Here is a 21,789-nt window from a genome sequence, read left to right on the forward strand (position 1 = left end):
TTCCTTGCTTCGCACGCGATCACAACCCTGGAGCGACGAGTCGCGCATGACACACGCCTTCAGCACTCACCCGAGGCTCGACGGACAACGTGAAACAAGATGGCAGACCGCCTCACTCAACTCCAGGACTGCCTGGATGATGTGCGTTCATAGCCCACCAGCGTGAGGTGGAATGACTGCTTACCTGGTTTTCACAGCTCCTTACACAAATGTACGCTTCACTGTCTTACATTCAGAACCGACATCCATATGGAGACATCCCGGGACAACCAAGCCAAGCACCTGATCCAGCGGCCGCGTCAACGCCTGCCGCAACGAATGGCGAAGTAGGTCGCTCAGAAGCACCAGAGACTCCTCTACCAGAAGCTCCCGACCGCTTTCAGGCCACCATGCACGAGCTGGCCCGTGATTTGGTGCTCAAGGAGCAGCAAATTGAAATCCTGATCAACAGCTTACCGGGGATTGGCGCGGGTGAGGCCGATCAGAATCAACGCATTCGAGAGCTGGAAGCGGAGCTGACGGTGGTGGAGAAGGAAAGGGCAAAGGCGGAGAAGGAAAGGGAGAGGCTGGTGGACGCGCTGGGCCAGGTGATCGTGGGGGTCAAACGGCCTGCGTGAGCGACCGAGCAACCATTCGGACGATTCCCATTGGACGGTGTCATCTCTGGACTGGTGATGATATTGAATCGTGTGCCAAGGCCCGTCATGCTCCTCACAACTGCCGTGTTGTGTCCTCGCGAAAGACAGAACAGCAATTTGCGATTATGGATTAGTATCGACGCCCTCGAACATCATGCCGACACCATACAAGCTTGGAACCGGCTACGTCAACGTACCTCCCTCTATACCGGAACATCAGCCTCCTTACCCAGGCAGCACAGGAAGCTTCTCTCTCCAAAAAGCTCCCGCCAACGATTTTCGAAAGGACTCGGCTGACGTCGAACCAACGAATTCCACACAAATACGATTCAGACAACCTCCTGATCAAAGTCTACCTCCAGCGACCAGCATTCCGAAACATTGGGCGATGATCAAGGCGTCTCAAGGACTAAAAAGCACATCAACCACGCAGTTCTGTGCTTTTCACATGGTCACCAGTATTCTGGGTACTACGCACTCTGTCGCCGTGAACCTGCGAGAGTTGTTGGCCAGCGTCTAAGGTGATTCTTCAATCCGCGACGCGGACGATGACAGTCCATGGCAGGATAGATATGCGAGTGCAAAGCACGTCGGGGCATTGGGTGATTGCTGCCGTTAATCGTGAGCTACATGCGTGCCACAACCTATCATAGCCGCCTCTGCGTGTCAAAGTGCCAGTCTCCCAACTCCCCACTTGTCTTTCTCCGATAGGCATCCAACGTGATAAGCAGCGGCGGAGGAGGTCTTTAGATCCACGCATCAAGCAGCCTCTCTGCAATCTCCATCGTCTCATCAACTGCACTCAGCTCCTGCGCCATATGAGCGCGCATCCACTCGCCCACTCCATCTTCCCTCTGTGCGATCTCTCTGAGCAAGCAACGCAAATTCTCCTTGCCATCGCCTTCAAGCAATCTCGCCAGCACATCGCCATCAACGTGCCTATCACTCAGCGCGCTCCGACCCGTCCTCATCACAAGCTCGGCAGTGCTGCCTGCTCCCAACCCTACCGACATAGCCCGTTCGTCCCTCGCGAAGCTTTGCTCACTGACGCTGTAGGCGGCGCGGCCATGAGAATGAGGCGAGAGCACTTCGCTCCATTCGCACAATCTCTGCAGCCAACTGAGACGGCGCAAAAGATCTTCGCTGATGAGCGTGACGCCGACGATGGTGCCGTCTGCAGCACACGCAACGACATCGTAATCTGCTACTCGATCCTTCTCGGCTCGCTGGTCCGTCGGCCGTCGAGGCTTCCACGGCGCACGCACGTTGCATTTGCGCACCCTTGTGAGCGAGCGAGGTAGATTAGCCTCGAAGAGCATCTGACCAAAGGGACCGTCCGTCTGGGAAGTGGCGTCCAGACCCAGTAACTGGCCGTATTTGGTGGTCATGAGATGAGTGGATGCCTCAAGCCAGGTGTGGTTCAAGAGGGCATCCGCACGCGGGCCGGATGCGCCAAATGATAGGCGGTGCGGAAAGCTCTCGACCTCCGAGTGCTGGTCGTGGTCGCTGAAGACGAGCTTGACCAAGGAATCTTCGGCCGTGGAGATGAAGATTTGACTCGTCCCCCAGACGGTAATGTGAATACCAGGGCTGGCGAGCTCGAATGGCGAGCACATTTGCTCCCACTTTCTCTCTTCCACGGCGAAGCGAAAGACAACAACGGTCGACCCAACACAGGCGGCGTAAGTGATCTCATCAAGAAGCGCCAGAGCGTATACCGGGGCATCGAAGCTGGTCCTCTGCCCTTCTTTGACGCCAGTCACTGTCCAATTCTTGTTTGCTGGCTGGAGAAAGGAGATGCGTCCTCGTACTGATCCGCTCGATCGGGTGTAGCTTCCGGCAACGAGAATGAAGGAATAGATCTTGTCCTCGCCGAGCCTGAAAGACCATTCGAGCAGACTGTACACCCGCTCTCCAGGCTGCATGTCGTAGGTGAACGATGGCTCACTGCCTCGAGATGGGATGAAATTAATTACAGGCCATATTTGTCTTTGAGGCGCCGCGGACGGGAATGGGTTGACGCCGTATTGCAATGATGCACAGACCAGTGATCGCTGTTGCTCTGCGTATATCAGGCGATTGGGCGTTCCGCTGACTGGTATCTGCCGCGGTATTGTGACAAGTGTGGTGTCGAGCGTTGTGACCAGGAACTCGTTGCCAGATACCAAGACGAGAGAGTCTGCGAGACTGGTAGTCGCTAGAAAATGAGCAGCCGGCATGTGTGTACAAGCCACTATAGGGCCTTGAGCGAGTTGCGGTCGCGATTTATCCGATATGAACACATTCTGAATGTCCACGAATACTGGCCGTTGACGGTCCCAGGTAAGCAGACAAGTGTCTAAGCCACTTATTGCATAGCAAATGGAGCCGTGGTCCTGCACCTGGACAAGTTTGACGCTCGTTTGGCTGAAGTCGATGAACTTGCCCTCGCCCAATGCGAGATTCTCTGTCGGCCCAATTGTTGACGTATAGATCCTGCCGTCTCGTAGGCCACATACTAGCAAGGGTAAATCAGGTGCGCCACCGTTCTCGAAGCCGGCGCTAAGGATGGCCATGCTATCGCAGATTCCAAGGCCTCCTGGAGAGGTTGGAACGCCATAACTCGATATGGCTTTCAAGGTATAGTCTTGCCCCACTGAAACCGCCAGCAAGTTGCCGTCTGTAGTAGCTACGAAGGCGATCGTGGCCGGGTCTTGGGTAAACAGCATCACACAAAGAGGCTCCTCTTGCAATGCCAACTCGGCCTTTCGCTCCACACTGGCCCGGTCCATGTCATCTTCGTTGCCTCCCAGGCGGTAGCATACTAGGGTGGATTGCGATCCTAAGTCGCCAGATCGCTCCGCAGTCACTGCCAGAAGCCGGCCTGTTTCAATGGCAGCCGCCACAATTGTTGCATCGCGGCAATCAAACCGTGCAGAGTCTTCAAAGTTTGCAGCCGGGCCGTTAGATACGCAGATACTCCTTCGAGTAATCTGGAACAGCATTCCTTCGGAGTTACTGGCGGCTGCCAAGGTCTGACTACCGGTATCCAAGGCAGAGGCTTCTTCATCAACTTCGTAGACTTGCAAATCGACATCAGACGAGATGTCAAGTAGTTGCGTGTGAGAAGGAGTGGCCAAAAGGATAAGCATCCGGCCCACCCCTACGATGGGCAATGCCCAAACGTCTGTCACTCCTCGCAGTTCTTCCAGCTCGAAGTATACCGAGAGGCGAGCCTCCACGCCTCGTCTTAGTTCGGTGACTGATCCGAATGGCTGACGGCCTGAAGTGATGAAAACGCCATCTCGAAACCGCTGCGATTTGCCCGGCAATGTGGAAGTGACCATGTCGGTGGTTGAGGCCCAATTCGGGAGACTCTCCACGAGCCTCATCTTCATGGTGTCCAATCGATTGAGATCCGCCACTCGAATCGGTAGGGACCAGTGTCCAATGGCGTAGATCTTGCCATTGCTCATATCTCCTGCCGCGATCAGAATGTCAGGATCTTGCAAATCGCCCACCGAGGCAAAGGCGGTCCCGACGTGGCATTCGAAGTTGCCTGCGTGGCTGGAGAAAACCTCGTCCTCGAGGACCTCGAGCAGTAACATAGCGCCGTCTTCGCGGACCAGATAGAGGTGGTCCACCTCGTCGGTTCTGGCCTGCACTCGTTTCGGCCGGCACCAGTTCACCCACATTGGCTGTCTAGGCGATGCACCGGGATGGTATGGGTCGCGATGCAACAGGGTAACTTCCCTGCCCACTATCGAGCCACATATGACGTTTGTCCACCGTACAACATTTGCGCCGCTGATGAGAAAGAAAGATGCATTGCTTAGTGGAATCAGTAGCGAAGGCGTGCCTCCTCCGATGTCTAGCGGCTGGCCAGGATGGATGTGGGCTTGATGTAGGTCGGAGCCCACGTACCAGTCAATGCATAAAGCTTTCGTTCTTCGTCCATGTGCGACAACGAGGAGGAGGACAATGTGATCTTCATCGTCTGCAGACGGTAGCAGAAAGTCCATGTGATGGATAACCCCGTCAACCTGCAGGTGGCGTTGTGTAGAGACAATGGGCCACTTTCCGGTGTTCTGCCGTATGCTACGCTTTATATCATCTTTCGTGTTTGCGGCGTAAATGACAAGCTCCCTTTCAGCGGCGACTACGGCCAAGGCGCGAGAGGAAGGATCGACAGCCAGGTGCTCACCGGGTTGAAAGATCGTTTTGTCATACCGGGGAAGCGGGACTGATTGATGAACAAAGTGGAAGCCAGTCTCCTGATCACCTCTCAAGTAGAGAAATAGCAGCTCGCTGGAGTCGAGAGTGATTGCAAGACATTGCGGCGGCAATTTGCGATCGTCCAGAGAGGGCTCGCCGTTCTCCAGCTTGACGAAAATGTCGTCTTCGTCGAGCAGCGGGTCGATAGTGAACACCTTTGCAGCACGAATGCGAGCATCAAAGTTGGCCTTCGCCGCAACGTGCTCCAAGTGGCCTTGGTGCCGTACTTCTTTGACGTCGATGAAATCATCCCCCACGAAGATGACATCGTTGCAGGTGCTGGAGCGGATACGGGCTTGTAAGATGCATTTGACCACGGGGCTCCGGACCACCGTGCGTGTCAAGACGCCAACCATGGTGAAGCGGGGCCTATCGACAAGCGTTTTGTGTCTTGATGGAATTGGCCGATTCAAGCTTCGAGCGCACTGTTGCTGCCATGTCGAGGCTTAGAGGGCAGGAATCCCCATGCCGACCGCCAGAGAGCAGATTGTGGCTGTTTCGACCGCTCACACCCCGGAAGCCTGTGTGCAAAATGACTTCGGAGGAATGTCCGCTGGTGTAACCACGCTGGCCCGTCACTCCAGGGTATATTGGCAGAGGAGCACGCGCTAATGCTGCAACGTCGAGCGTCTATCCCTCCCAGGACGATTGATGCTGAAGGCGCGCGGGGATGCTTGCATGTGCTCCGCACGGCCAGTAGTTTGTCGATTCGAACTGCGTGAGCTTAGGTTGTACTGTGCATACGCACACAGTCCCAAGCGGCTGATTTTCCCGTGTACTTTCGGCGTTTGAATGGTGATGGCGACACACTATCGAATTTGGCCAGATGGAATCGCCGTCCAGTCCTCTGCAGGTCTGGTCTTTGGCTGAAGTCTGCATGTGCACTCGTTGTCAAGAGGATGGAATCAGAGAACGAGTGACGCGGATTTGATTGGCCTCTCGCGCAACGCTTAACCAAAGTGGGCTTTGACTGGTTAAGAATAACGGCATGGGGTTAGCGCTGATAGGGGACTCGGCCACCTCACCTCCTCCGAGCCGCCTTTCACCAGTATACACCTTATGAACAAGCGCCCACGCCAATGAAGCATCGTGAATCAGAATACGTGTCCCCCATTGCTCGTACTCAGCGAACAGATCGACTCAATGGACGACGACGATACTGCAGTTCCGGCTCACAACAAAAATGAAGACATTCAACAAGCCTGTGAAACTCGCAGCGTGGAGCGACTGAGGGAGTATGCAAGATCAGAAGGCGGGTTGCTTGATGATGAGCTCCGGCGCCGTGCATGTAAGCCCATGTCCATCCACTCCTTCCCGCTTCATTCTTACATACCCATATAGGGCCAATACTTCTCGCCTGCGACACAAGTGATGACGATTCCGCCGTTGCATCGAAAGAACTGCCCGAACACCGCGATGAAGGACAAGTGCAGCTGGATGTGGATCGCTCGTTTGTCTACTACCCTGAAGGTTGGTCAACACACACGCCGACGAACGAACTCTACCCTTTCTAATAACTGCCAGCTGAAACGGAGAGCAAAAAGGACTTTCGCAAACAGGAGCTATCGCAAGTCATCACTACTGTACTCCGCCGACATCCCATGCTGCACTACTTTCAAGGCTACCACGACATCGTTCAAGTGCTCTTGCTAGTCCTTGGCGTGGATGCAGCCACCTCAGCTGCCGCCAGGCTGTCTTTGCTTCGTATTCGCGACTTTATGCTCCCAACCATGGCGGGCACAGAGCCACATCTGCGGCTACTTCCTGCCATACTCTACGCTTCCGATCCCACTCTGGCCACACACCTTTCCCAGACCCAACCTTTCTTCGCTCTACCAGCCACTCTCACGCTGTATGCGCATGAGATTGAGGAGTATGGTTCAATTGCGAGATTGTTCGACTTTTTACTTGCCAGTGAGGCCGTGGTATCCGTATACCTGTTTGCTGCAGTCTGTCCTGTCGCCTTAAAACATCTGAGAGTCGCGCACTAATCAGTCCCACAGGTAATCAGATCACGAAAGAGCAGCTTGCTCGACATTGAAGCGGACGAGCCAGAGATGTTGCACTCTGTGCTCTCCAAACTCCCAAGACCCCTGAACCTGGAGGCTTTGATCGACGACACCGTCTTTTTGTTCGAAAAGTACCCGCCGGAGCGCCTGCCCGGTAGGAGCTGGGCTCGTATATCATCAAATAGTGTGCTCAAGACGACTCGGAAGTTTGACGAAGTCGCGCAGCAGACACTACAGGATGGCGAACGATTTTTCGCAAAGGAAGCTGCGGAGCTTCAGCGTCAAGCGGTTATGCAACAACGATTGCAAAAATACCGTACCCTGGCTCGCAGGTATAAAAGACCGGCGGCATTGACCAGTATTGCAATGCTCGTTGCCATCGCAGCCATGCTGCTCCGAAACCATCCTCTACCGGACACCCTCACCGGCTCAAGTACGATCTTTCTCGGACTACAGCGACGGATCGTTGAATTCTGGCAACAGACGATGGGCTGAAGATTTCCACGGCCTCGCTCACTTGGCAGAAGCGGGAAGTCATACTATCGCACGAAAATTGGCATTACTTGATGGTATTGAATTACGGGATGCCATTCGTAGGCAGCCCTGTCTATTCTCTATTTCTACGGCAGGCGTTCATGTCCACGCGGGCGCACCCCCTTTTGGTTTGCCATAAACGGTTTCGATGAAATCCCAACCAATGGTGAAATTGATGCCGTCTGGATTCTTGAGGTGGTACGGGGTGTCTGAAGAAAGTCCTCATTAGCCCCGGCGTCGAACAAGAGATGAGAAAGGAACAGCGACTCACACCAAGATTGATCAGCCTCTGGATGGGGACCCGTCACACCGACCCAGCCCTTGCCGAATGGCGACACTGCGGCAGCAATGTTCTGATTGCTCGCAAATCGTCCGAGAACCTCGAGATTGGTAGTGTTACTTCCTTTAACGGTACCTCCGTCTTGGAAGAACATCCATTGCTCCTTGGTCTGGCCTGCCAGTTTTCCGGTGTGGAATGTCCAGTCGACTTGGATGATGGTGTTCTTTCCGGTTTTGACCTGAGCTCCCGGTTGAGCAATCTCTGCATAGGTGTTGTCACCCTGGGGGAGGAGGCCAAAGCCCGGTAGGCCGGCCAGATAGCCTCCAAGGCAGAAGCCCAGGTATTTGCCTCCATTGGCGACGAAGTTACGGACTGTCTCGTTGTAAGGCGCCATGTTCTTTGCCGCCCGTGCGGCATCTGGTCGACGATTAGCCGCGTGGCAAGACGAGAGAAGGAGCGAAGGGGATGCGCATACCTGGTCCACCCGGGTAGGCGAAGATGTCGACTTTGCTCAGAGCCTCGGGGGTGAGATGAACAGTTTCGTTCGGCCCGACGAATGAGACATCGAAATGCGAGGGGGAACTCGTCAACAAGTTCTTGACAGCAGCGGGACAACCACCACAGACATATCCGCCTCGCCAGACAAGCGCTTTGGGACGTTTAGGGTGGGCGGCGGCGGTGATAGATGCCGCGAACGATGCGATTGCGAGGAAGATGGAGGGACGCATTGTGACGGTGCTGCAGACAGTCTTGGATCTTGTTGTCGACAATCGAGATTCCCGTTCGAGGTTGCGACACTCCACCTTATAACAAGCGGCTCTGCCCTTACAGACCTCCGTCGATCTTTCCAAGGCTGTGCAGAAACAGCAGCCGAAAGACTGTTGTGAGGGACTGGCCCTTCCCATGTTTTACATAAGATCTGCAAACAAGCCGTGCGCTTCGGCTGGGCCTTCAGTGTATGCCCTTAGCGCGCCACCAATTAGCGCGCTTGCCAGTTTACGACAGCCACCAGCCCAATGGACGCCTTCGAAATCTATCTGCCTGTCCAGTTTACATCATGGTCCGCTGGTGCAACGCGATAGCGATCTAGGGCTCGTGGGTTACCGAGTAGGAAGGTTCATCGAATGTGTCAATCGAGACGTTCGCTTCGCCCAGTTGCTCGGAGTACTACGGAATGTTTTCTACTGGCCGACCCTCTCGACGTAACTCAGGCACCGGCATTCTGGAGAGCTGAAGATGTACTAACCGAAAGGCTTCGCGCCTGGCACGTTACGCTGCAGCCCCAGGCTGTGGTTCAAGCCATGGCCACCAAAGGCACATGCTTTCACTTTGCTCCAGCTACTTGTTGAAGCGAGCTCTCCCGTCCCAATTTTCTTCCATGTCTGATTCCATTCGTTCGGAGGTTTAACGTCTGACTCTTTACCGAACACCACTGGGTTCATTCCATCCCCACAACGTGCTTCGCCGTGCCTTCCGTCCGCTGCACCACGTTCGTCTCCACAGTCCATCACCATGGGACGGCCAATAGCATTGGTGTTTCGTGGTGAATCTACGGAACAAGATGATGATCTCGCAGAGCCTCTAGCCGAGTTTCTCAGGAAATCGCCACGCCATTTCAAGGTTCGGATCGTTGGTCCGAATGAAGACGAAGACCTCGACGAAGACAGCTTGGAGGATGCTGACCTCCTCGCCATGCCCGGAGGCCCGGACTTGGATGATGCCTTTGACGAGACAAAGGGTGCGAAGCGTGCCATTCGCAACTTCGTGTCGGATGGTGGGCGGTACTTTGGAGTCTGTCTCGGCGCCTATCTAGCCGGCCACTCGCCAGGCTTCGGCCTTTTGCCCAAGGGCGCCGATACGGATTCCGAATGCGAGCAGAAAGGCGCACAGGTGACGAATGACGAAGACGCGATCATCCAGGTCGACTGGACGTACAGTCACGGCGAAAAGGCCGGCCAGACACACAAGGATCAATGGATCTTCTTTCAAGAGGGCCCTTGCATCAAGGGGTTTGAAGAGTCCGATACATCTTTCATCTTAGGGAGGTACTCAAAAGACGGTCGGATTGCTTCCACGCTGAGCAAGTTCGGCGATGGCTGGGTTGGGCTGATAGGCCCTCATCCCGAAGCCGATCAGAGTTGGTGTGAGTGTAGCAGTATTTGAAGGAGTGTTCGTGAGATCATATGCTGACATCTTCCAAGTCGACGATGCCGAGCTGGAGGCACCTCAGGGCTTGCGGTACGACATTGGGTTCGATCTGCTCGAATCACTCATGTCCGGGCATGCGATCAGACGCGAAGAGGCAAGCGCCATGTCGCACGGCCATAAAGGATTGAGCGATCGCATGGGCGGTGCGTTTGACAAGATCAGAGATCTTGCGCGATGAAGTACGAGCCGGTCGGGTCGATGTGACGATAACTTGCGGCTGGCCAGTACAATCATATTGCTGCCTCTATATCTATTTCTTTTTTCCACTCTCCGCCATCTGTTTCTTCCCAATCTCGAGAGCCTTCTTCGTAGCATCCTTCTTCATCTCCACCTCCTCGGGGAAATCCTTCCTCCAGTCCTCATTTCCACCGAGTAACCTATACACCACCCTCGAATCCAAATCCTTACACTTCTCATCTGTGCTCGCGTCTTGATAAACCTGCAAACCCGCATCCCCAAGCGCCAACTTCACCCCGACCCGATCAGCCGTGTCGACCGCCAGCCCGAAATCCTTCTTCATGAGCTGCACGCGGAAGCCACCCTTGTAGCCCTTGGAGGCTGGCGCATCGGGACACAGGCCCGGCACGGGATTCCAGTCGTCCAGAATGGAAGATTGCGCAGTGGAGGTGTGGAAGATGTTGGCAAGCACGCGCGGGTCCATGCCGGACTTCATCCCGATGTTCATCGCCTCGCTGACGGCTATCGCGATGAGGCCGGACGTGTAGTTGTTACACAGTTTCGCCGTCAATCCGAGGCTGGCTCCACCGCAGGGGAAGACATTGCCGCCCATCAAGCTCAAAAGCGTGGTGAGGAGATCGACGTTGTGGTCATCTTGCTTGCATCCGAGCATGAAGGTCAGACTTCCCTTCTCAGCACCCATCACGCCTCCTGAGACTGGGGCATCGTAGAAACTCGCTTTGGGGTACTTTTCTGCTACTGCGTCGCGGACTTCGAGAGAGGTGCCGGTGTCGATTGTAGAGCAGTCGATGAGAATCTTCGAGCCGAGATCGCTGGCCAGCACGCCCTTGTCGTCGGTGAGATAGACGGAACGCACATGGCTTCCTTCCGGGACCATGGAGAGAACCAGATCCTGTGTCAATCATCAGCATGAAGGCTCCTGGTAGTTCGGGAGGACTATTCAGAGACGTGCATACAGACTTATCGGCGACTTCTTTCGCACTTCCACACGCCTCTATCCTGCCTCTGCCCCCTTCGAGATTCACGAATTTATCAACGATTTCCTGGACAACGTCGAATACGAAGAACTTGGTGTCGGAATCCATCTTCTTCACCAGATTTGTTGCCATTGGCAGACCCATCAACCCCAGGCCGACCCAGCCGATGTTTCTGGGGAGTTCCGGAGCCATGGCGAGAGGGATGGAGATAGAAGTGCTGGAGCTATGCGAGTGTACAAATTATTGTTGGTATATAAAGCGACGAGATTCAGTCGCATCATCATCATCGTGGCGGTCTTGCAATGCCGTGGAAGTGGGGCGCCAGGCGTGGCATCCGAGGTCGGGTTGCTATTTGAACTTGCAAATACCGGGCCATCCGCGGACTTTCCAACCCCTTGGCCTCGGCGATGGCTTGTAACCCGTCAACCACATCATCTTCTAGATGAGCGCTGGACAGCTTGCGGGATCTCAGTTTCTTCCAACTCTCGCCCAGCTTTCACCCATCCTCGCGTGCCATCTCCTCGCTCCCATCTACTTCCTCTCTTCCCTTCGTCCCTCTCGGCGTCTCCACAGCTCGCATGACCGCCTCTCCCTCCTCGGGACTGAGAGTCTCATCTAAGATGGTGTGTGCCGCCTCTATGACCTCGTTTTCCAGTCCCGCCTCCAGCACAAGTTGATCGGAGAACGCGATTCGGGTGAACGAAAGCAGAAACTTGTGATAACCTCCTCGCACCACCCTCAGTTTCTGCTGTAAATTCACGGGTGGCGTGCAGTTGTGCAGGAGATGGTATAGCAGTCGAACTGTGGTGTTGATGGTCTGGGTGATGAGGTCGTGGAGGGTGGGCGACGAAGGCTGAGAGCTGTGCTCGGATGTCTCTGGATCGCCGAGTGAGAGCTTTTCCAGTCCGAGCGAGGGCTGTGCAGTATAGAGCCGTGTCACCTGCGCTTCTAACAACTTCACTAGTCGCCCTATGGCGCTTGGGTGCTGTGCTAGAAGCATAGTCCCGTGATCTGTCAGCTGCAAAGCTCGGAAAACGGCCAAGATATGGAGGCGTAAGTCTTGCACCTCCTCGTCAGTGTACGGTGGCTCGCCTTTCGGTACCTCTGGCATCTCGAAGAGCAAAATGGTAAGGCGATCGAGCATGTCTTTCTCCTGCTTTGTTTGTTGCCTTGCCGCATCTGCGCTGTCTCCGGATGTATTGATCGTCGAGTGATTTCCACATATCGGACCGAAACTGGCGTCCATGGCCGACGTGGAGAGCATGCGCAAAGCCGTGAAGATCTGCGAGAGAGGTTGCGATTTATGCAGCATCTGCAACATAAACGTAAACTCCACCGTCCGCCAAAATTCCGCGCTACTGTCAGGTTGCAGACTGGCAGCATCACAAAGGCACGATAGGCAGTCCATGACTTCATCCACGTGGATGTGCTGGCCAATGTTCAACTCGATCTTCTTGTACTCTTCACTGTCGGCGTACGCAGGGTATCTGCTTGCCTTTGCGACATGTGAGGCGATCAGGTCAATCGTTCTCATGCAGATTGGAACTGCGTCGGCAGTGAGCTGGACGAGAGTGGACGCCGTTTCAAAGGCAACGGTGAAGTTGAACAAGTCCACGAGCAGAGGGACCGGGAGGTAGAATTCCTCCTCCAGACATCGAGACCATAGGTGCAAGACCGCATGGGAGAGCTTGAGGACGAGAGGCTCAGATAACAGTGCGGTAGAGGATAACATGCTGTCCAAGAGCATTGACGACATTGTGCGCGGATCGTTTGTTGAAGGGAAGGAAAGCTTCGTCAAGGTTTCCATGGTCCGCTCCGCACCCTCCCGTGGCCGGTGATGCAGTATCCTCTGCATGAAATCGAATCTGTCGTCGTGCAGTGGAGCGGATCGCATTGAGTCCTCCAGAGGTGTAGCGGTCTCTTCTCTGACGGGCTGGGCCCTTCCGCTCAACGAGAGAGCAGGAGCCGGCACGGGGCTATCCATAGCCTGTCTCTTCCTCTTGCTTCCAGCCTTGGGCGTTTGCTCATTCAGTCGCGCCTTGTCTCTACTCTTACTCGGACTGACGAGCCGGGATACCTCTCCGTCGTCAAAACCGTCACCCATCCCAGCTCTTCTGCTTGCTCTCGGCGTGGCCGTGCCCGAGTCCGCACCATGCTGGGCCGAATTCCTCGCCTTGCCCGTCCCTCTCAGGCCTTTGACCCTCTCAGCCTCTTGCGCAAGGTCGTGCTGGAGAAAGCGAGTCCTCGTCTCCATCTTCTCCCTTTCCTTCTTCCCCGACTCCAATTCCGCTTTCTGCCTCGCGCTCTCTTCAGCGTGCAACTTCTGCATTACCGCTATCCTTCGCTCAAACTCTTTTGATGATTTATCATGGTTTGCGCGGACAATGGCAATCTCGCCGGCCTTCGATTGTGCCGCATGTCGTGCCTCTTCCTCGGACTGACGTAGATGTAACTGCTGCGATTCCAGTTCCGCGATCCGGGCTTGCAAGGCGTGGATATCGCCATTGCCGTTTCCTAGTGGTGCAGGATGAAGCTGCGATGCATGATTCCATTGTCTGGAATTGCGAGCACCCAGTTCAGCATCTGCTGCGGCGAAAGCAGCCTCAGTTTCGGGGTCGAGGGGTGGCTTTGGCGCATAGCGAGGAGCGGGAGGATGCGAAAGGGAGTTGGCGGGATGCCGAGTAGGCAAAGCGGATCCAGACTGGATGACCATTGACGGCTCATCGAGATCAATGACATCCTCGTCTTCGAAGCCATAGTCGGAAGAGGGTGGAGCGGGTGCCGAAGCGGGAGGAGCGTTGGGTACGGCCGGTTGTTTGCGCGGTTGTGGAGGCCGCCACGCATCTCTCCCAAGGGGACGACTTGTCCGACTCAGGCCTGTCGTGGCATATGTCTGAACCTTTGATCGTTCGGCAGCGACTGAAGCCGGGTTGGTAGAAGGCTTTTGAGTGGAAGTTTTGGCGGCGTTTTCGAGTTCGTAGAGGGTGTTGTCGGGGATGCCATCGAAGGCGTCGTCGTCTCCAAAGTCTCCATTATCCATGCTGACCTTTCCACCATCCGACTAGCCCATCATCAGCTCTCTCCCTCAGGACGGAGTGAAGATGCTTGAGGCAACAAACAAACATGCAGGGAAGGAGCTCGACACGTGCCGCGGAGTGCGGAAGGCGCGCGTGGCTGCCGCGTCGGCATGTGAAATTCGCCGGGCAATTCTCGGCGGCTTCAGGTTGTCGTCACTCCGCATCCTCCTAACCTGCTTCTTCTGCTCTCTGCCATCCACTCACCACACGCCAATACATTGGCCAACCCCTCGCATCCGACAGGAAATGGTTGCAGTGCGAGAAATTGCCTTCATGACCATCGCCTGAGCGACTGCCCCTCGAGCGCAACGGCTGCCCGCCCCATATCCCCGACGCATAGAGACGGCCACATCTCGAAGCTCCTTCCACCCCACGCAAGCCTCGTCGCACTCGATCGAGCGCAAGGAGCATGAAAAGGAACGTCAAATTCAACCATTCGGAGCGGCGCGCAAGCAAAAGCAGCTCCTCCGACGTCGCGCTCGACTCTCCCGTCGACGAGAAATCATTCAAGATGCCGCCGCTCAGCAAGAAGGACAGCAATGGAGCGGTCACGAGACCTGTGCACAGTAGAACAGACACAGGGGCGAGTGACTGGGCCACGGATAATGAGGTGGAGGTAGACGACAAGAAGGTGCCCATGCCCACCCCGCCCGATAGTATTTCGTTCGGAGTGCTGACCAGCTTCGCGAAAGCAGAAGGCCCAATCTGACTTCGACAAGAAGAAGCAGACCTTCATCACCCGCGCCATCTGGACTTTGATCATGATAGGCGTCTTCTTCGGAAGCATAGCCGCCGGGCACATCTACCTCATCATCATCGTGACCGCGGTGCAGATCATCTCCTTCAAAGAAGTCATTGCCATCTCGAACGTGCCCAGCCGCGCGCGGAGTTTACGTTTCACCAAGACCCTGAGCTGGTACTTCCTCGGCACCACCATGTACTTTCTGTACGGAGAGAGCGTCATCTACTACTTCAAGCACATCGTGCTGATCGATCGGGTTTTGCTGCCGTTTGCGACACACCATCGATTCATCAGCTTCATGCTATACGTGATGGGTACGAGGGCGCCACGAATGATAACGCTAAGAAACCTTGCTGACGAGACCTCCAGGTTTTGTGTTCTTCGTTGCTTCTCTGCAAAAAGGGCACTACCGGTTCCAGTTCACCCAATTCGCGTGGACGCACATGGCGCTCTACCTCATCGTGGTGCAGGCCCACTTCATCATGAACAACATCTTCGAAGGGATGATCTGGTTCTTCCTTCCCGTCAGTCTGGTCATCACGAATGACATCTTTGCTTATATCTGTGGCATCACGTTTGGAAAGACGCAGCTTATCAAGCTGAGTCCGAAGAAGACGGTGGAAGGTATGTGCTTGCCACGTTGCCATAGTGAGAAGGATGCTAACGTGTGGCAGGTTTTGTCGGTGCTTGGATCTGCACAGTGCTCCTCGGGTTCGTCCTCACCAACGTCCTGATGCGCTACAGCTACTTCATCTGCCCCGTCAACGACCTGGGCGCCAACGTCTTCACGGGCCTACATTGCACCCCCAATCCCGTGTTCCTCCCGCACACCTACACCCTCCCCTTCATCCCCAGCCCCTGGACGTTTCTGCCGCAAAAGATTACGGTGGCGCCAATGCAATTCCACATCCTGGTCATGGCGACCTTTGCCTCGCTCATTGCACCCTTCGGCGGCTTCTTCGCCTCTGGGCTCAAGCGGACGTTCAACATCAAAGACTTTGGCGACTCCATCCCCGGGCATGGGGGGATGACGGACCGAATGGACTGCCAGTTCATCATGGGATTCTTCGCGTTCATGTACTACCAAAGCTTCATCGCAGTGTACAAAACGAGCGTGGGAAGTGTCATTGAGACGGTGATCACCGGCTTGTCGGCGGAGGAGCAGATTGAGGTGGTGCGGGGACTGGCGAAGCATTTGTACAACCAGGGCGTGGTGGGCAATGATGTGGTGGAGTATTTGGCGAAGCGGTTGGGCGAAGGGGTGAAGCGATGATGCCGCCCGCTTGTTGCCGGTGGTGGCGGAACGGGCAGGCCGATGTTACTATCTATGGATATGTTGTGTAGTGTGTACCGTAATCAACTTGCCGTACACGTGATGGATGAGCAATCCGCCCAACATGCACCGTCGTGCACTTTGAAGCCGTAGCTTGGGTCATGCCCACCTCCATCGGAAGCGCGTGGTTGATGCGGGACGGAATGATGTAAGCAAGCCCCACCTCCGCGGGTTAGCGCGCCTAAAAGGGGAAGCAGCTTGGTGGGGCTTTGGTCGATGTGTTGAGGAGCACATGAAGGCTACACGCACTTCCTCTCTGTCTTTCCACCCTTAATACGAGCTGCAGCGACTTGCTCTCTCGTCTTTCCAACTCTTCCTACACCGCTGTCGTTCACGGCGATCCCTCCTCACTGCATTCTCCCGCCATTGGCTCGACTCTACTCGTTGACAAGTCACCATGGCCACCAAGACCACCCCATCCACCGCTGCCACTCCCCGGGAGCGCAAGCCGAGCTCTTCCGCCCCCATCACAGCGTTCCAAGAGCCCATTGGGCCACCTGGTATCTCCAAGCCGAAGCATCGCAGGACAGTGACGGGCTTCAGCCCGCAGGAGATCAAGAGCGTGGAAGCTAGTGTGCCCGAGCCACAGAGAGAAGCGTATGTTGAGATACTTCTTCCTATCATTGACCGAAGGACGTTTGGCTGACATTATTGGTGTGTAGCTGGCGCAAGCATGTGAGTGGGAGATTCGATCTATACGTCTTGCTGGACGACAGACCAGGCGAATACTGACCCCCCAAAGTCGGCAAGAGAATTCAACACCAGCGATCAATTTGAAGATGCTGTCGTGAGACATATCGAGACCACCTTGGCAAGATCTTTGTACAATGTGGATGAGTCGTGCGTGCTTCAATCACTGTTTCACAAGCCCCCCCACCTCTGCTGACACTGACCCAGCGGTGCATACGCCGGCACGGCATTGGCTTTCAGAGATCGACTGGTCATTGAGTGGAACAGGACCCAGCAGAATCAGACTTCGGCCGACCAGAAGCGTGTCTACTGTGAGATATTCGAAGGACTCCTTGCGCTCACACAACACACTGACCGAAGGCAGACCTCTCGCTTGAATTCCTCATGGGAAGAGCTCTCGACAATGCCATGCTGAACGTGGGCATGAAGGATGTTGCCAGGAGTTCGTCGCCCCAACTGCCATTGCATAGACCCCGCTAATACAAGATCTAGAGGGCCTCGACGAGCTCGGCTTCCGCATGGAAGACATCATCGACCAAGAACGCGATGCTGCCCTCGGAAACGGCGGTCTTGGACGTCTCGCTGCATGCTTCCTCGATTCTCTCGCCACCTTGAACTATCCCGCGTGGGGCTACGGCCTTCGATACAGATACGGCATCTTCCGTCAAGAGATTGTTAATGGCTATCAGATGGAAGTGCCCGACTACTGGCTCGAGTTCAACCCGTGGGAGTTTCCCCGCCACGATGTCACCGTCGATGTGCAGTTCTATGGAACGATCAGGAAGTACATGGACGACAGTGGCAAGCAGCACACCGCTTGGGAGAATGGTGAGATCGTGACGGCCGTTGCGTACGACGCCCCAATTCCCGGCTACGGCACGACGACCACCAACAACCTCCGCCTGTGGTCCAGTAAGGCCTCTCATGGCGAGTTCGACTTCACCAAGTTCAACTCGGGTGAATACGAGGCCTCTGTCGCCGACACACAACGAGCAGAGACCATCTCCGCCGTCCTCTACCCCAACGACAGCCTTGACCGCGGAAAGGAGCTTCGCCTGAAGCAGCAGTACTTCTGGTGTGCGGCGTCGCTATTTGACATTGTCCGACGTTTCAAGAAGTCGAAGAAGGCGTGGTCCGACTTCCCCAACCAAGTCGCCATCCAGCTGAACGACACGCATCCCACTCTTGCCATTCCCGAGCTTCTCCGCATTCTCATCGACATTGAAGGATTGGAATGGGATGAGGCGTGGAGCATCGTCCAAAAGACTTTCTCCTACACCAACCACACCGTCCTCCCCGAGGCGTTGGAGAAGTGGTCTGTCCCGCTCGTTCAGAATCTTCTCCCGCGTCACTTGCAGGTATGTTTCGAGATAATACTCTGTGCTGCTTTGATTGTCCTCGATGCTAAGCAAATCTTGTCTCAATTCAGATCATCTACGACATCAACCTCCAGTTCTTGCAATTCGTGGAGCGAAACTTCCCCAAGGACCGTGACATGCTCTCTCGAGTGAGCATCATCGAAGAATCTCAACCAAAGATGGTACGCATGGCCTATCTGGCTGTTATTGGCAGCCACAAGGTCAACGGTGTTGCCGAGCTCCACTCCGACCTGATCAAGACCACGATCTTCAAGGACTTTGTCAAGATCCACGGTCCCGACAAATTCACCAATGTCACCAACGGCATCACGCCGCGCAGATGGCTCCACCAGGCGAACTTCCGATTGTCGGAGCTCATTGCCAGCAAGCTGGGCGGGTATGACTACTTGAACGACCTCACCCTCTTGCACAAGCTCGAAAACTACGTCGACGACAAGGACTTCCGCAAGGAGTTCCAAGACATCAAGTACGCAAACAAGCTCCGCCTCGCCAGGTACATCAAGGAGGCGCAGGGCATCACCGTCAACCCGGCCAGCTTGTTCGACATTCAGGTCAAGCGAATCCACGAGTACAAGCGACAGCAGCTGAACATCTTTGGTGTGATCCATCGCTACCTGGAGTTGAAAGAAATGTCGCCGGCAGATCGGAAGAAGGCGCAGCCTCGTGTCAGCATCTTCGGCGGCAAGGCTGCTCCGGGCTACTGGATGGCCAAGACCATCATCCACCTCATCAACCAAGTCAGCGAGGTCGTCAACAATGATAAGGACATTGGCGATGCGCTCAAAGTCGTCTTTTTGGAGGACTACAATGTCAGCAAAGCCGAGATCATCGTGCCTGCCAGTGACATTAGCGAGCACATTTCCACAGCAGGTACCGAGGCTTCCGGTACGAGCAACATGAAGGTGAGTTGCATCAATTGTAAATCATGATGCCAATCCACTAACCCAACACAGTTCGTCCTCAACGGTGGCCTGATCATTGGCACGTGCGACGGCGCCAACATCGAAATCACGCGCGAAGTCGGCGAAGACAACATCTTCCTCTTCGGCAACCTCTCCGAAGACGTCGAAGACCTGCGCCATGCTCACTACTACTCCGGCCTGAATATTGACCCGTCGCTCCAGCGCGTCTTTGACGAAATCCGCAACGGCATGTTCGGCGACGCTGGCCAGTTCAGTTCGCTCGTCAACAGCATCACCGACCACGGCGACTACTACCTCGTGTCGGACGACTTCAAGAGTTACGTCGAGACGCAGAAGCTGATTGATGAGGCGTACAAGAACCAGGAGGAGTGGCTGACGAAGACTATTACCGTTGTGGCGCGCATGGGCTTCTTCAGCTCCGATCGCTGCATTGAGGAGTATGCGCAGGAGATCTGGAATACGGAGCCTGGTGAGTGTTTACTGTGATTAAGTGGTGGGTAAACCGCAGCTGACAATTGTACAGTGGTGCCGCCGGCGAAGCCGCAGAACGGAGCGTAAGGAGAAGGATTCAACCAACTGTGTTGGAGCGGCAGGACACTGCCAAAGCGTTTGGGTGCATAAAAGTAGATGCAATCATATGGGATGTATCACAGACAGGAATGCCATTGAAAAATGTTGGGTAATTAGGTATCGTGAGATGCCATCATCGTTTCTTAGTTTGACTTTGCCCATAGCTCCGCATCATCACTGCTCTCACTGGTGGTTCTCGTCTCTGCCGACGTCGTTGTAGGGACATGGGAATGACGGACGGACGGCGCAGGGGCGGTCATGCCCCCATGTTTTGATTCGTTCCCCTGCACATGAACATGCTGGCCACCGTTGACGGACAACTGTGGATTCCGTTCCCACTCAGCCTCGTATCGCACCCTCTTCCGCCACTGAGGTACACCGTTCGAAGGTCTCCGTTTGCGACGCTTGGCCTTCGAGTTTGATGTCTGTAGCGATTCCTCGTCTGACGACGGCTCAATCTTCGACTTAAGCATCAGCATTTGCGTAAGACGCCTTTCTTCTGCGCGGCTCTGCTTGGCGTCCATCTTGTCCAGCTCGTCGTCGTTGTCGGTTGCATCTTCTGTGTCGTGAGAGGATAGGCTCTCGCTGAAAGCTTGCGAGCCGTGACTCGCGATGGAGTCAGTATCACTGTCCTCGGAAGCTGAGGTGCCGGGCTCTCCGCTGAGAGTGGTTTTGGTCGCGGAGGCGCGAGCGATGGGAGGAAAGCCCAATTCGGTCTCGATTTCGTCATATGTCAGTCTGACTCGATAGTGTTCGTCATCGTGCCGTTTCCTGTATTTTGTGGACCGGGTGTACACGTCGATGCCGGATCTCCGTGCCACTGAAGCCCAATACTTTCTTGAGTTCGACGGGAGACCCAGAAGACCACATGCGATTGCAACATCTGCTTGCTTCACTTCGGGACTAGGGTTACCGTTCGCCTTGGCGCGGATGCGGGACGTAGCTTGAAGCAGCGTCGCTTGTACCAGTCGCCTGGCTACATCGACGACAGTTTGGTGAAGGTCATCGAAAGCCGAGTGGAAGATTGCCGGGCTTGAGGAGGCCTCATCGTACGGCGAGATGTCGCGCCAGTTGTTGCCTGATAATGGAGCTGCGTTCATAAAAATATGGCGTGAGAGCTGGAGAAACGCAGCTGGGTTGAGAAGGTTCGGAGACGGGGAGATCTGCGTTGATATGCTTTCGGATTCGTTCACGGAGCCCTCAAGTTGATCTTCGTCTTTTGTGACTGTCTCTAGATGGTCAATCTCATTTGTCGCCGCGGCATCCTCGTCTATCAACCATGAAGCACCGAATCTGGCCTTTTCGGCTTCGATTTCCCGACATTGTTCGTGGCGTGCAAGGTCATCGGCAGCAAGATCAAGGGCTTCTTCACACTCCTGCCCGATCTCTAGGGCCACGGAGGGGCTATTAGATCCTGACGGTTGAAGAGAACCTCCATCGTGGGATGCATCCTGGCATAAGAGGAGGTAAGCCCTCACTTCGAGCGGACTTTTCGTTGACACGGCTTCGGCGAGAATCCGAAGATCGTCTTGGCCATGCCGTTCCACGGCGCGGAAAAACACTTCTTTCTCGCGCGGTGTCCAGATGGTGCTGCTACGGGTTGTTTGAGCCCCTTCCCTTTCACCGGTAAGTATCATGTCATCGTGTGCCTTGCCCACCAAGTCTTCGTATGCGGCATTTAGTCGACCTTTTGGCCTGGTTTTGGAACGTTTGCGGGATTCAGTAGACTTCCTATCGTTTGCGCTTCGTGACGACTCCGTGACGCCTGGATCTGTGCTTCTGCGTCCATCCGACTCGGCCGTAGTCTCTCCATTTTCACTGCTTGAAGAGTCGTCCGAGCTAGTTGAAGTAAGGTCGCTGCTAGATATACTCTCCTCTGATGTCGAACGTTGGACCATGCGCACAAGAATCACAATAACGGTGGTGCACTGTGCTGGAGGAGTTGCAGTATCAGATGCAGGCACTCTGCCAGTGACA

The 21,789-nt window shown here is 55.1% G+C and overlaps 11 protein-coding genes across 11 annotated transcripts; 6 read left to right on the forward strand and 5 right to left on the reverse strand.

Moving 5' to 3' along the window:
• Positions 1-99: 99 nt before the first annotated feature.
• BDY17DRAFT_327511 (mediator complex, subunit Med21) lies at positions 100-617 on the forward strand (the record flags this gene model as incomplete). The annotated part of the gene is made up of 2 exons (XM_033737683.1): positions 100-141; positions 198-617. 2 exons carry the CDS (start codon positions 100-102, stop codon positions 615-617), a joined length of 462 nt encoding a protein of 153 aa, XP_033586123.1.
• Positions 618-704: 87 nt separating this feature from the next.
• Positions 705-1,271, forward strand: BDY17DRAFT_41342 (uncharacterized protein). Its single transcript, XM_033738361.1, has one exon. The coding sequence runs from the start codon at positions 793-795 to the stop codon at positions 1,156-1,158; it is 366 nt and encodes a 121-aa protein (XP_033586124.1). The 5' UTR covers positions 705-792; the 3' UTR covers positions 1,159-1,271.
• A 113-nt stretch (positions 1,272-1,384) lies between these two features.
• On the reverse strand, positions 1,385-5,248 carry BDY17DRAFT_256777 (mono-functional DNA-alkylating methyl methanesulfonate N-term-domain-containing protein; the record flags this gene model as incomplete). Its single annotated transcript, XM_033731627.1, has 1 exon — positions 1,385-5,248. One exon carries the CDS (start codon positions 5,246-5,248, stop codon positions 1,385-1,387), a length of 3,864 nt encoding a protein of 1,287 aa, XP_033586125.1.
• Positions 5,249-6,035: 787 nt separating this feature from the next.
• On the forward strand, positions 6,036-7,396 carry BDY17DRAFT_256963 (rab-GTPase-TBC domain-containing protein; the record flags this gene model as incomplete). The annotated part of the gene is made up of 4 exons (XM_033731647.1): positions 6,036-6,180; positions 6,234-6,362; positions 6,417-6,841; positions 6,896-7,396. The coding sequence occupies 4 exons, from the start codon at positions 6,036-6,038 to the stop codon at positions 7,394-7,396; spliced, it is 1,200 nt and encodes a 399-aa protein (XP_033586126.1).
• A 138-nt stretch (positions 7,397-7,534) lies between these two features.
• BDY17DRAFT_327514 (uncharacterized protein) lies at positions 7,535-8,443 on the reverse strand (the record flags this gene model as incomplete). The annotated part of the gene is made up of 3 exons (XM_033737684.1): positions 7,535-7,644; positions 7,707-8,132; positions 8,191-8,443. The coding sequence occupies 3 exons, from the start codon at positions 8,441-8,443 to the stop codon at positions 7,535-7,537; spliced, it is 789 nt and encodes a 262-aa protein (XP_033586127.1).
• A 784-nt stretch (positions 8,444-9,227) lies between these two features.
• BDY17DRAFT_257400 (uncharacterized protein) lies at positions 9,228-10,101 on the forward strand (the record flags this gene model as incomplete). Its single annotated transcript, XM_033731681.1, has 2 exons — positions 9,228-9,858; positions 9,917-10,101. 2 exons carry the CDS (start codon positions 9,228-9,230, stop codon positions 10,099-10,101), a joined length of 816 nt encoding a protein of 271 aa, XP_033586128.1.
• A 41-nt stretch (positions 10,102-10,142) lies between these two features.
• BDY17DRAFT_304194 (6-phosphogluconate dehydrogenase) lies at positions 10,143-11,351 on the reverse strand. The gene has a single exon (XM_033734685.1). It carries the CDS (start codon positions 10,996-10,998, stop codon positions 10,174-10,176), a length of 825 nt encoding a protein of 274 aa, XP_033586129.1. The 5' UTR covers positions 10,999-11,351; the 3' UTR covers positions 10,143-10,173.
• Positions 11,352-14,246, reverse strand: BDY17DRAFT_304195 (uncharacterized protein). The gene has a single exon (XM_033734686.1). The coding sequence runs from the start codon at positions 14,136-14,138 to the stop codon at positions 11,595-11,597; it is 2,544 nt and encodes an 847-aa protein (XP_033586130.1). The 5' UTR covers positions 14,139-14,246; the 3' UTR covers positions 11,352-11,594.
• A 440-nt stretch (positions 14,247-14,686) lies between these two features.
• On the forward strand, positions 14,687-16,190 carry BDY17DRAFT_327518 (phosphatidate cytidylyltransferase; the record flags this gene model as incomplete). Its single annotated transcript, XM_033737685.1, has 4 exons — positions 14,687-14,806; positions 14,868-15,231; positions 15,287-15,541; positions 15,592-16,190. The coding sequence occupies 4 exons, from the start codon at positions 14,687-14,689 to the stop codon at positions 16,188-16,190; spliced, it is 1,338 nt and encodes a 445-aa protein (XP_033586131.1).
• Positions 16,191-16,494: 304 nt separating this feature from the next.
• Positions 16,495-19,930, forward strand: BDY17DRAFT_304198 (glycosyl transferase). Its single transcript, XM_033734687.1, has 9 exons — positions 16,495-16,847; positions 16,913-16,925; positions 16,993-17,090; positions 17,148-17,251; positions 17,305-17,382; positions 17,433-18,298; positions 18,370-19,221; positions 19,273-19,711; positions 19,766-19,930. Exons 1-9 carry the CDS (start codon positions 16,648-16,650, stop codon positions 19,798-19,800), a joined length of 2,685 nt encoding a protein of 894 aa, XP_033586132.1. The 5' UTR covers positions 16,495-16,647; the 3' UTR covers positions 19,801-19,930.
• On the reverse strand, positions 19,931-21,784 carry BDY17DRAFT_304199 (uncharacterized protein). Its single transcript, XM_033734688.1, has one exon. It carries the CDS (start codon positions 21,708-21,710, stop codon positions 19,956-19,958), a length of 1,755 nt encoding a protein of 584 aa, XP_033586133.1. The 5' UTR covers positions 21,711-21,784; the 3' UTR covers positions 19,931-19,955.
• Between the last annotated feature and the right edge of the window lie 5 nt (positions 21,785-21,789).

Source organism: Neohortaea acidophila (genome assembly GCF_010093505.1).
Source record: "Neohortaea acidophila strain CBS 113389 unplaced genomic scaffold BDY17scaffold_11, whole genome shotgun sequence".
NCBI lineage: Eukaryota > Fungi > Ascomycota > Dothideomycetes > Mycosphaerellales > Teratosphaeriaceae > Neohortaea > Neohortaea acidophila.

Excerpts from the sequence above, each read along its gene's own strand:
- BDY17DRAFT_304194 (XM_033734685.1), bottom strand. The coding sequence starts at position 10,998 with ATGGTCCCGGAAGGAAGCCATGTGCGTTCCGTCTATCTCACCGACGAC.
- BDY17DRAFT_41342 (XM_033738361.1), top strand. The coding sequence starts at position 793 with ATGCCGACACCATACAAGCTTGGAACCGGCTACGTCAACGTACCTCCC.
- BDY17DRAFT_304199 (XM_033734688.1), bottom strand. The coding sequence starts at position 21,710 with ATGGTCCAACGTTCGACATCAGAGGAGAGTATATCTAGCAGCGACCTT.
- BDY17DRAFT_304195 (XM_033734686.1), bottom strand. The coding sequence starts at position 14,138 with ATGGATAATGGAGACTTTGGAGACGACGACGCCTTCGATGGCATCCCC.
- BDY17DRAFT_304198 (XM_033734687.1), top strand. The coding sequence starts at position 16,648 with ATGGCCACCAAGACCACCCCATCCACCGCTGCCACTCCCCGGGAGCGC. Across the intron at positions 17,252-17,304 it reads CGACCAGAAGCGTGTCTACT|ACCTCTCGCTTGAATTCCTC; the intron begins GTGAGATATTCG and ends GACCGAAGGCAG. Across the intron at positions 19,222-19,272 it reads CCGGTACGAGCAACATGAAG|TTCGTCCTCAACGGTGGCCT; the intron begins GTGAGTTGCATC and ends AACCCAACACAG.